Consider the following 13,684-nt stretch of genomic DNA (forward strand, 5'->3'; position numbering starts at 1 on the left):
ATGCACCTAAATGCAATCCGAGCAACTACTGTATGTTTTTTTCAGTAATCTATGTTGATATGACTTTGTGTCATTATAAATCCAACTGTGAAGGTTTGTGAGAAAACATTGGTGAGCTTAGCGCATCATGAATATCAAAGAACATGATTGGTCAGGAAGAAAGCTGTGAAAAAGCTGTGAATAGTTCTCAGAGAACTTTTCACTCTGGAAACCAGAGGTGGGTGATATGGTGATATTGTGGGTGATACAATATGAACCGTTTTGGGAGCTTGAAACGACATTAATTGGAATTTATCGGGACATAAAAATTCAGATCTATTGTGACCAGAAATTTATCGCGATAAATGCTAAACGATACAATCATTGCCCATTTCTACTGGAAACCAAACAACACCTAAATATAGGTCACATGCCAGTACAGCAATAGTCAGAGAAGCAGCCCAGAGGCCACAGGGAAGTAACTCTAGAAGAGCTGCAGAGATCCACAGCTCAGACGGGAAGATTAGTCAATCAGTGATAAGAATAGCAGCGTTAAAATAAACCGTTACATTTTTCTTTAATGAGTAATCTAACCAATTACTTTTTCTATTGTTACATTACTGTTACCATTTCTGACAGTAAATGTGACACGGGGTGGAAATGAAGTCCAACTTGGAAATTTTACACAATCTTAATCATATAAACTTTGGGTGAAAACAATGTTTTACTGTGACAAATGTGAAATTAAAATGCATTTAATGAGCACCAAAACCATTTTTTTTGTGTGTATGGCTGTGTGTGTTTGCCCAGATAAAGTATGTTGATGTTTTGGTCTTTAGTCGACTTCAATTGAAAGCTGAGCGAAGCTGGAATCTCCCCGCTGAATAGACCGGAATATTCTCAGAGGGAAATATTGTGCTTCAATAAAGAGAGAGAGAGAGAGAGAGAGAGAGGGTATAAAAAAAAAACAGGAATATGTGAAGAAGGAGAAAACAAGATGATGAGGGTTAAAGTGAGAACCAGTGAGAAGAGGAGGTAGGACAGATTGAACTGTCAGCAGTTTGGATTAATCTCTGCTCTTTTTCTTTCAGTATGGAGATGAGGTGCAGTTCTCTTCATGTGAAACTGTGTGTGTGTGTGTGTGTGTGTTTGTAAAAGAGAGAGAGAGACATAATATTTTGAAGTAACCTAATCTTGGATGGAGGCCCTTCCTACCCCCACCCCAACAAACCTCAGAAGTCCTAAATCCCTAAAAACGAGCTTTTTTTGGTCCTAAATTACCAGAGTACCACAAACACCCAAACATCAAGAAAATGAGGGGCTTATGGCTGTGCATCCCACATGCTTCCACTTCCAGCTTTAAAGTTTCTTCTTCCTTTAATATAGAGTTTAATACAAGATTCTGTTCTACTAAAATGCCACAACTTTAGGTATCTACTGCTCCTGTTCCTACTGCTCCAAACTAATGTTTATTTTGTCCACCAGATACCAGGCAGAGGCACTGATCCCCGTCTGACTCCACGATACGAAGAGGTGGAACGCCAGTATGCCTCCTTACCAAGGTACAACTGTCTCCCTCCATCTGTGAGAAACTCCAAATCCTTTCTGTTTATTTTTCTTCCTCTAATTAAATCTTTGTTTACAACTTTTCTTCCTAAATTTCCCACACACCGGAACCCGTCATACCTCCACCACTGCGGCCTCCTCTACCATTTTCAAACCTGTTGAATGTCTTTTTTAATTGTTTTGTCTTGGCTACTAAATGAGCTCAATCCTAGCTTACTGAGTTGTAGAAAACAATGAGCCATTTGTAGCTTTTAGTCATTAATCTAATAGTTGTGGTCAGCAGTAATAAGAGGTGGAAGATATGATGATGTAATGTGTGAACATGATGATGATCTGCAACAGCAAAGACATGATATAGTCTATAAAGTTACTTTTGCTACTTTATGCTTTTGCACAGACAACTAACTTTTATTTTCTTGTTTTCTTGACCTTCATTTTATAGATTTTATGCCTGTCTTTTAAATCAGAATCATGTTTTTGTTATTTATATTTTTTTTTTCGGTTTGAGATACAAATTAATACGCTTTGAAGTCTGATTACAAATGTCCCCTTTGATTTTAGATACCAATTGTACAAAAGGGTACAAATCGATAGAAGTCTATTCAAAGATCTTGTTTGGCCTAAATTCTATATTATCTTTTTACGGTGTGTTTTTATAAATGGAAACTAGTTTTAAACTTTTTTTTATCTATCTTTTCTTTCTATTTTCTTCTTTTGTATTCAAAACTGCATGCCAACAGTTTAATGATGAAAACAGTCTCACATGACCATACAAAAAGCCTTCAGTCACTGGTGAGCATTTTTTTTCTCCCAATTTGCTCCTTTTTTCCATCTTTCTCAAAGCTACAATTTTCTTTTTTCTTTTTTATTTTCTACGACTCTTTTCTTGTTTGTTGCTCCTCACCCAACGTGATATCTTACTTAGCTGCACATTTCCTTTTTTTACCTTACTAAAGGCAGATGCAGTAATGCATTTAAACAACTCCTTAGACTTACTGTATCCAAAGCATGTTGCAAGCAGGGGAAAAATGAACTTGAACAGAAAGAATAATGCTGCTTCTAGCTTCTTTTCACTTTGTTGTACTTTCTGGTAACTACCAACACCTCTGCAGACTAACAGATGTTAGTCGTCGTTTATGTCTGTCAGTAAGAGTCAGTTGGCAAGTTGAGCTGAAGAACAGAACTTTAGAACATTAAAAAGTTTATTGCCAAGTTCCCAACCCTGTTAAAATAGTGAGGGATGGGTATTTCACACCTCTTTTGTCAGTGTTTGTGTCTCTGTGCGTGCGTGCGTGCGTGTGTGTGTGAGTCCAAGATAAAGCGGGAGGGTGTTTCTGCATGGGTGATGGCTTTGGCAGATGGGGGTGGGAACAGTGATGATAGTTTTGAGGTCTGGCTTTGGTATCTGAAAAGCCTCGGGAAATTGGACACATTTGCACACGCTGGCATACTTTAGAGGTCCTGCATTTCTGTTTCCACTTAGAAACTTGGGCTACTATTTCTACACACTCAGCCAAATCCGCACGGATGTCTGATCATACATTATGATGCAGAAATGACTAAAGAGAGACCTTGCCCATGACTATATGCTAAATAATTAATTTAAAAGAAAAAAATGTCTTGAAATTGGTTCGACACTTAAAACAGAAAACGGTCTCATGGCGTCTTTGCTGCCAAGTCACAGATGCCAGACGCTTTTTGCAAGCGTTGCACTTTTATGTCTTTCTCCACAATGACCACACTGCCATAAAAGCAGTAACTAATTATTTAATCCAATATGTATATACACAATGTTGCAACTGCATAAAAACCAGTGGTGGATGATACAGACTTAAAATTTTATTGCGATAATTTTGTAGTACTGTTGTGATAACACTAAAAAACTATGTATTACTTATTCTTTAGATAACTGTTTGGACATAGTTTTATTCCACAGAATTCATGTATATGAATTCTGAAAATGCCTTTTTCAGGACAATATTCACATAAACACGTCTGATTTATATTGCAAAGCTGCACATAATCATGTTTTTGAATTTACAGACATTTAATGAGGATCTCTTGGAAAAATAACATTTCACTCAGTTTTTCTGAATGATAAATCAAAATTCTTATCATGACAAGCATTTTCTTTTACCATAAATGATAAACGATATGATAAATGTTCACCCCTAATGAAAACATCATGAAGATTAAGGAACACACCAGACAGTCCTGGAATAACAGCAGCTTTAAGAGGTTTGTTGTGAACACGGAATAATGAATAGAGTGATGCTCTTCATTCGGGAAGTTCTTGGAACACTGTGAGGAAGAAGATTAGCAGGGTGGATCATAAATGTGAATACTGTTAGGAGATGAGTGCAGAGGCTGTAGGATGATGAATGGCAGGAATAACTGAGCAAAGTCCAAGGAGAGCGTTGGAGAGCGGACAGGTTTGGTTTGGAGGATGGTGGGGGAGAGGAGCATTGGAGTTATTAAGGATTTGTGGCCAGACATAAAGTTTATGCATACAGACACTCTACATTCTGTATGAGTGAAATAATTAGACAAAACTGATAAAGGCATATCCTAATAAAAGTTTCTATTTTTCTCTGTTAGTTAACACATTAATTATTCCATGGTCCAAAATAGGCACAAAGTAAGTCATGTCTTGTAACGACATCCAGGGTGTTGACCTCATAAAAATATATTATTTTTCCACCTGACTACAGTAGAAATAGCTGGAAGGTTATGTGTATCTAGCGTCTGCATGTCTACCTGTATATTAAGCCACGTTCCACAGTTTCTGTTTTGAGCGTTTCTATGGATGGTACATAAATAATTTTTGGGTTACTTAATCAGTTACTGCGCTTTTGACTCAACATCAGTTAAATTCAGTATGGAATACATAAACTGAGTTGGTGTGAATTTATCTGTGTGTGTGTGTGTGTGTGTGTGTGCGTGCGTGCGTGCGTGCGTGCGTGCGTGCGTGCGTGCGTGCGTGTGTTGGAGACAAGGTTTTGATGGCTCTAAAATTAAAACATGACCCTTCTGTGGATGAAGTTTCCCTGCCTAAAGCGCCACCGCTTCACCACATAAACTGTCAGCAAATGTCACTGCTTGAAATAGATAGGTGGTCTGTTTCAGGGTAAACTGAATATTTTTTCTGCCTCATAAAATTTGTTCACTGTTTTATTACTGAATTCACATTCAGAAACACACAAAAGTCAACTCTGTCTCATAGTGTTTTTAAGATTAATGCATTAATATGTTCAAAAACATGTTTGAGTAAAACAACCAAATTGGTTAGTGCTAAAATTAAAAAGATGAATCAGTAAAATGTTACTACAGAATATATTTTATTATAAAAAGTAGTTTCTCAATACCTCACTATTGATGATTTAACAAATTTAAATAATGAGTGGCATTAGTTTATCACTAATAATTCTTGCAAAAATTCCCTTACTTCAAGTTGAACATATCCTCCCCATGCATCCCACAAACATCAAAACTGAATATGGATTTAAATAGGTGAAAATATTATGTGATTGTTTTTTGTTTTGTCTTGTTTTTTCCCCTCTCATTGGTGTTTCTGTCTTATTAAATCATGCACAGAGTGCTGCAGAATTTCTGATTCTTCTTCTGTTTGTAATTAGAAAGATGTGATTGGACATTGAGCAAAACAATTAACTCAAAACATTAGTTTAAAAAGCTAAAACACAGTTAGTGGTGAGTGTAATGACATTCCCAAATAAGACATTTGTCCCGAACACTGACCAAATGCATGTAAACTTATAAAGTCAAGGAAAGTCACAGAAATAAAATTCTTAAAGTTGTTTTCTGGTGTTTAGCATATGCCAGAAAAGAGAAAACTGGCCAGAAGCAAATAATTTTGGTAATTAAGCTAAAACAAGAAAATTTCGACCTGAATTAACTTCACACAGTGAGTCTTTTCAATCAGTGTATATAAATGTCTGGTTTCAACTGCAGATTCTATCTTTCTGAAATGAAGTCAGGTTGTCCAGATTTCTATGGAAGCATGGCCCAAAGGGGCAACGCACAGAGTACAGCACACAAAAATAAATCTGAACTATTAATTACGGCTGAAGCAGTCAATATCTGTTCTTCGCCCACTGCTGCACTGTTCTACTCCCAGAAGCTTGTCCTGCACTGCTCAAATTTCCAGTGCTTTGACTTTTAAGGGAAAAAAAATCTAAACCACAATTCAAATATTTTGCTTCATGTTGCTTGAACAGCAAAGCACTTCATCTCCGTTTCAACCATGTAGCTACTCCTCCATAAAAATCCCCCTCCGTAACATAATACAGATGTCACTAATCTCCATAAAAACCATAAAGAAACCTGCACCAAATATGTTACTTATTCAATAATAAACCTTATTTTTCTGAGGAACTGTGAATATTTGTTTGTCACTCCCAATACATTGGTTAAATAGCTGTTCAGGATTAACTATAAAATTGCATTCTTTTATTTAAAGTTCTAAAGAAAAATATCATATTTGCTATTTGTTTTTTTTTAGTTTTGTTTTATTTATAATAAAAATGTACAGAAGAGGATTTTTTGTCACCTTCATAGGGATATGAAGGTGACAAAAAAATGCAACAGCCTATTCAAAGCTGCTGGGAAATCAAAGATAATCTTGCAGATTGTAGTGCAACCAGTCTGCAAAGATTGAACTAATGAGAAAGAAAACCATTATTTAAACTTCGGGAACTTTGTATGTGTTTCAATGAATGTACATTTGTTTGAAATAACCTCATTGGCCAGGCATGGACATGTCCGTGTTGATAATGAGCATCAGAATATGTGTGTGTGTGTGTGTGTGTGTGTGTGTGTGTGTGTGTGTGTGTGTGTGTGTGTGCACTGTTTCATTTCAATTATTCTGGGGTCAGTAGATGGCTATCACAGTTTCTGTATGGCTAACATTAGCAGGTTATGCCCCATGTGTGCCTCATTCATGACCCATTTGCACATTCTTTCTCTGTGTGTGTTGAACACACACACTCATTATTGTTTTCATTGCATAGCAATGCAGAGAGAAAGGGGGGAACAAAGCGACATAAACAGACAAAGGTCAGGAGTTGACAGATTTCACAACAGGCAGACTTTAACTATTTAAAGGCGCACTCATAAAAATATTGACTGAAGATTTCATCAAGAAAGAAACAATGAAGGATAGAAGAGGAATCAGCTCACATGTTTTCAGTCTGCAAAGTGAAATCTGTCCTCAAGGGCTTTTTCTGTTGGTTGCATTTTTTCTTGTAATAACATGTCAATTTCCATTAAAAGGTTTGATGACCTGATCACTAGAAGGCCAAGAGACATTCAAAAGAAACATGTAAAAAAAGAGTGAAAGGGAAAATTACACACAAGACATCCAAGTAGGTAGAGAGAGCAGTCTCCAGCTTTTCTCTTATTTCATAAGTTTTTAAATTGTATTGTTTTATTTATTTATTTATTTATTTGTTTATCTCCTTATAATTGTTCAGTACTTTTAAAGCACATTATAAAAGAAGTTATTATTAAATGAGTTTGATACTGAAGATTTATCCAGTAAAGATGAAGGCGTCAGAAGAAATGTTCTATGAAAGTAGTAATGTAGAGATTTAACAAACTAGCACTCTATCGGGAGATTTAAAAGTGCTCTATCACATGCCCAATCTCCCTGTAATTCTCCACAGTGACAAATCACCACCTGTGACAAAGCCTGCAATTTGCAACACATTAAAAATGAATGAAATTTCTGCTCTACTTCTGACTAGCATTGTTGCTCTGAGGTGTACAGAAGTGCCACAGATCATCGTTTTGCCACCAAAATAGTCCACGTTATATTCATGAACCATGCAGGTGTTGTTCAAATCGAACTTTTTCTTGACATAATCAATAAATCTTTTACTCACAAAGATTGAACTGTATTACAGTAATGTAGCTGTCATAACCATCATCCTCCATGTAAGCAAACATGGAGAAGATCATTTGGAGAGAGCTCTTACAGATTTAGCATGGTCTAGACTGGCAAGGGAAACACAAAAAGCAAAAGAAAACATGTTATTGCTCAAGATATATCTTCAGACCCTATTGTTAAAGACGGTACAACTGGTGTATGTATATGATATATATGTTCTCTTAAAAATAAATAATTATTTGTTTTCAGTTAGTGCTTTAAAATTACTTATCCACTTTAATAAATAATAAGTTTGTTTCATGTTTTCAATATTTGTAGGTTTTCTCCCTCTAAAATATTTGATTTTTCCTGTAAACTAAACTGACTAAACTTCAGCTGAAATCATTATCATTCCATGTAGATATATATCAATAATAGTATTTAGCAGCTCAAGATACATTCCTGATCCAATTTGATTAGGAAGACATCCTTTTTCAATTTGCTCTGGTTATAGTTTTTTATTAGATTAAAAGACCCAGTCAGAATTGTCTTCTAGGGGTCTGGAGAAACTGTCACTTCCTTATTATAATTTTAATTCAGGCTTTTTTTAATTGCTGCAGCTGTTTTCTCTGAGTCTTCTGTTTCACACGACACCAATTTCTGCCCATCTCCTTCACATCGGTCCTTTTCTTTCCTTTTGCTCCCTATGCCTCTTAACGTCTCATTTTCATTCTTGCTGAACTTGGGGTGAAAAGGACATTTTCGAATCATTTCGGCCTGCCAATAGAGAGAAATGAAATGAGAAAGTCTCTTGCTCTCTTGAGAAGACCTCCCATCCAGGCCTGAGAGTTTCCCAGACCACTTTACCACTGCTGCACAATCCAACCCATTGTTAGGTTGTTTTTCCGTGTTTCTCTGGAATCATTGAGACCCTGATTGTTAGTTATCCAAGGGATCCATAGAATTATTCCTCGCAGTATTTTTCTTATTTGCATGTTGAAGTATGACAATAGACAAGGGAGTTGATTGGTATGAAGTTCTCTAAACAAATGCTGAACCTCTCCAGGGGAAATCTTTGCTTCAGAGAAAGTTACATCTTATACGAGGAATGGGAATAGCTTTTCTCAGTTGGTTCACACTGTAATGTGTTTCTTTTTTTGAGAGCGTAAAACAGCTCTTTCCGTTTAAACCATAAGCATGTACAAGACAGAATAATTGTAAAGCATAAAAAAGAATAAAAGTTAAGTATTTTTCAGGCTACGTGAAGGAGAAGAAAACATATTTTGGAAAATGTTTAGTTTTTAAACTCAGTTCTACAAGATAATGATCTACAATCTTGAGAAAAAATTACAAGTGATTTGTAATTTTTGTGAAGGTGCATAATCAGAATGATGTGTTAGTTCTTTTTTTTAAACCTTGAGTTCAGTATGTTAGTCAACAGTATCTTGATTTATGAGTTACTTATATATTGACCTGTATAACATCAATATGCAAATGAGAGATGAAAAAATAATAATGTAAACCTAATAAAGTTTTAAAAAATGTACAGATCATGTTCAGAGTGTATCATTTTTGTAACAAGCTGGACATGAGATTATTTCTCATGTCTTTGTTGCTTTTGTATTTAGAATTGTTCATGTTTTCATTTAGATTGTTATTGTAGAAGTCAAGTGTTGCTTTAGTAGTTAAAAAGCTATTTAAAATGATGCTTTGTTATTTCCTTTGTCTACAACAGTAAAATAATTCCAGGGTTATTCTTGTCTCACTCCCTCTCAGGAGCTACTGCTTAAAAAAATAGAGGGTAAAAGAAAACTATATTAAACGATATACAATTAGATCTATACAAACTTGTGTAATAATACTTAGAAACTATTTTTTTCCCCTGTATTCTTTGGTTACTGTCAACCTTGATCAAAGTGTCCTATGAATACATGGCCGGGACTAAAAGCAGATTAAACACTTGCATGTCTCTAAACCCAGATGTTTTCCCTGTTCTTTTAGTCTTTGCTTTCCGCTCTGTTCAATTGCAGAGGTTAAAGTCTATATCAGTTGACAACTATATAGCACAGCTCTGGACAGCTTTCCCACCACCATCCTCCATTTTTTCTGGTATTGACCCCATCATGTTCTTGATGGTCTGCTCGCTCAGTATTGTTTTAAAGCATTTTGGTCAGAGCTTTGATCTGAACATAGTCTCTAAAATGTTGGGTTACAGCCCATAATGTGTTGCAGGACCAGCAGGTGTGCATGACTAGTGGGTATGATATGCTAGGACCCTGGGGTGAGGGAGGAAACACTTTTTTAAGGGTCCCAGGTGGAAAGTGTTTAACGGCGTTTTAGTGGATTTGGAGCTGGACTGATGTTACGTGATACTTTGCTCATGGGTAATGAAGGTTGACATAGTTGGAAAATTGGCACTGCAAATATCCATTGTGGTGAAGTAAGTCTACAGATAATGGTATTTGGCAATAAGATCATAAAATATTAAATCACCCTTATCGTAAAGGTCAGAGAATGTGATTTCTTTATCATTTTGTCAGTATAGAAAGTAGTTTGACTCTTTTACAGAAGTTTGTTAACATGTGGATATGAGCACACTCTAGTAACACACTCCTGTTTATTTATGTCTATAGAAATAGGCTGCACCTCAGACATTTCAACAGTTGCAGCTGCAAAATGCTAACATCTGGCAACAGTTTAATGACCATCTGTTGTTTCTGAGCTGCAGAAGAAATGTCCTCGTTTCAAAGCTATATTGTATAGTTAGATAATTAAATGTGTTTGAGCATGCATGTAGATAACATTTTATGCATTACAATTCATAACTTATTTTATTCATAACAATTCATAACTATCTTAGAAGCAAAAAAATAAAGTCTTCAACACCTCCAAATTTTTGCAGTTAATAAAATGGATGAAGTACTTTTACAACTCTGCAGCAGTCGGCTTTTAAATACAAAATAAAGCAGTGGGAGTAGAAATGAAGCTTGTTAAGTTTCTCTTATAGATTGATTTTTAAAACTCCAGTTACCCTTTTGTTACATTGTGAAAAGTAATATGCTGCAATTTCTAAATATATGACTAATACATTTCAGTAAATTATACTACCCCAATGAGGTTTGTTTGGTGGTTTAAAATTAATTTTTGACAATGATCAGTAAGCAGGTATTAAACATCTTTTTTTGGCCCACATTTCTGTATTTAAAATTATTTTTATTTGGTCTTATATTCTTATCTCAGATGTTGAGTCTTCATTAGTAGTAAGCAGAAAATTATTGTAATTAGTAGAAATAAAGATTTGTGTAAATTATTGTGTTTCATTCAATGTATTGGGTTACCGAAAAAAAAATCTATAATTTATCGAACTTCACTATATTTATAAAAATACCTCTGTTATTATAGAGGTATTTTTGTGTCTATACAGTAGCATAATCAGTACTAAAAGCATGTTTTCTCTCGGTACATATTTACATTGACATAAAATGATGTCAGCTACTGAACTAATCCAGACATACAGATATTAGTTCTCAGATTAAGCTGTGGGTGGAACATTGGAACAACACTGAGAAGAGATATTGAACACACTTACAGAAATGTATTAAATACTTTATGCAAAAGTCTTTCTTGGTGTTGACAACTTAAAGACATCTCCTGTATGGGAACCTACAGGAGATTAAGCTACTTCAAGGTGCATACATTGTTCATGTGTGCACCTGAACAATGCATACATTTTTCAGGTGTGATTTTTCACACAAGTCTTAAAATTTTAATGATTATGGAGGTTCCTGTCTTCTAATCTCAAGTTCTTTCCAATGGTTTAGTCATTCTAGCCATTTTACTTTTTTTCTTAAACCACCTAAGATTTTTCTTGACTGTGGGTTTGGAACTGTTGTCTTCCTTGGAAATTGACATTAAATTTTTCCCCTATAACTTCATTTCATGACTAATGTGCTTTGATTTCTTTATATGTGTGGATTGCTAGGATTATTGCCAACATCTGGTGCACATTTTATGCCAATGGCCCCACTAGAAGTATTTAAACTGAGATAAATGTTGATGTGTTCAATATTTTACCTGAAGTACATTTTTCTGGCACCTAATTCTATCCATGTGAATGCCACAATCCATAACAGTGCTTATCTTTTTATCATCATTTCTTTGGCTTGTAAAATTCTCATTTCAAGTATGAACTCTTCATGTTCCTGGTTCAGAGTGTTTTACGGGTCAGAATTCAGGCTGCAATTTGTATCCTTTAGTCCCAGACAGACCAAAATGTCCCCAGCCTGAAACTATTAAGCATAAGGGTCTCAAGATGTGAAATAATGATTGCTGTTTCAATAGGATATGGTGTAATTAGTATTGTACTTTACTATATTTCAGGAACCCACCAGCTATTCCACTTGTAATTGGTAATGTATGGCATTCGCATAACTGAATGTCAACCCTAATTTGAATCCTTGTTGCGTCTATGGATGGTTATGGTTCATTTTTACATGCAATTCACAGCCTTAGCTGCTCTGTAAGTGCATTTTAGATAAGTTAATATTGTTGTATGTTTTTTTGGAAACATAAATATTTTTATTGGTTCTCATTAAAAATGAATGCATGAATTTATTTGCAAATTTTAACATGTACTAAAAATCTCTACTAAAAGTAAACTGTTGCATGTTGTTTTTTTTTTGGTTTTGTTTTGTTTTTTTATCTTCTATAGGAGTTGATTATAAGAACGTGCCCACAGTAAATGTGCAGGCTGCAGCTTCTCTGCTCAGTTTCCAAATGGCATGGCCGTATTATGATGGGATACAAAACGCCACTCCAAATCCCCATTGTTCTGCCCTCTCTGTGTTTCCGAGGCAACAGTCTCCTACCATCTGGAAGGCCCTCATCCTTCAGTTCCTCTTATTTCCCTCTAATGGGTTCTTTTCCAGCCCTGATTTTACGTTTCTTTAAGGGTTTTTTTTGTGTGTGTGTGTGTTACTGACAGCTCATATTTTACCTTTTTGGTGCTCTAATTTGAACTGTCTCTTTTTTTTTTACTCTCTTTATCATACATTCAAGTTTAACCACTTACTGTTGTGCACTTCTTTCATTTGCTCTTCTCCCATTTCTTCCCATTCTCTGCACATTTGCATATGCTCAGAACATTTGTTCTCATTTCTCCACAAAGCACAGCTTTAGTTTGAATTATGCATCATCAAACATTCAAAGATGGCATTTCTTGAGACCTAGTCCATAAACACTTACGTGCACAGGGGAATGTAATCAAGTTGGTTTCCTTTACCAGTAATTCCTGCATGATATACTGCTGAATTAATCCTACCTGACAGAGCTTTATTGACAAAGACAGATAGGAGCCTCTGAACGGAGTTTAGTTTCATTGAAATGTGAACAAGTAAGTACCCAGGCGTCTGCACACATGTGGACTCCTCCAAAGTAGTGCCCATTATTCTCAGCAGATGCTGACCTTCAGCATGCTCGCTCTCTGGAGGGCAACACTTTGTGTTTTCCTTTTTCTTCTCTTCTCAATCACAAACCCCCTCTTCTTTGTTACTTTTTGTATTCCCCTTTTTCATTTTCATCCACTTTGTTATCTGTGTCCTTTCATTTCTATCAGTTTCAGTAGGTGTTCATATGAGGCTGAATTTCTCTTCGCTTGCAGCCACCATCCTCTTCTCTTCAGTTTTTGGACCTAAACTCCTCTATTCTTTTTGCTCTGTTTTATTCTTTGATTTTTATTTTTTTATTTTACTCAAAGCGTTTTCTGTACTGCTTATCAGCTATTGCTATATTTTTGATATAATATTGTTTGTGTGATATCCACTTAGATCTTTCATGTTTTCTTGGTCAATAAGTCAAAGTAGTTGCAGTTAAAATATAATGTTGTTCCTTTGTGGAATAGGATAAACTGGGCTTTGCTTTATTTTACTTTAAATGGTAACTATATTATCATTTTTGCAACTTTTGATTTTCAGTTGTGTTTAGTCCCATGGCCGAAATTGGGAAATATTCAAAAAAGCTATCATGATCCAGCAAAAGTTGCCAAAGTTTGATCATGTTCCAGACAAAACACCTCCTTTAAGGAGAAAAAGCAATGATGTTTTTTATTTATTTATTTTTTGTGATGAGGAAGAGGAAATCATGAGCAATTTTTAAAATCATTCACCTGGAACAGACTAGCAAGTTACCAAGAGATTTAAACCTGCTCCTTGGTGAGCTCAGTATGTCTGTACTGTATCAGTGACAAATGGCCACTTG

The 13,684-nt window shown here is 35.4% G+C and overlaps 1 protein-coding gene across 1 annotated transcript in view; it reads left to right on the plus strand.

Moving 5' to 3' along the window:
- The window catches only part of LOC103145332 (partitioning defective 3 homolog B-like), a 219,865-nt gene that overhangs the window by 192,904 nt on the left and 13,277 nt on the right, over positions 1-13,684 (plus strand). Inside the window, exon 23 of the mRNA XM_016676721.1 lies at positions 1,465-1,541. Coding sequence (XP_016532207.1) covers positions 1,465-1,541 — 77 coding nt within the window. The remainder of the gene's footprint in view (positions 1-1,464; positions 1,542-13,684) is intronic.

The sequence above is a fragment of the Poecilia formosa genome, unplaced genomic scaffold, assembly GCF_000485575.1.
Source record: "Poecilia formosa unplaced genomic scaffold, Poecilia_formosa-5.1.2 Scaffold140, whole genome shotgun sequence".
Classification (NCBI taxonomy): Eukaryota; Metazoa; Chordata; class Actinopteri; order Cyprinodontiformes; family Poeciliidae; genus Poecilia; species Poecilia formosa.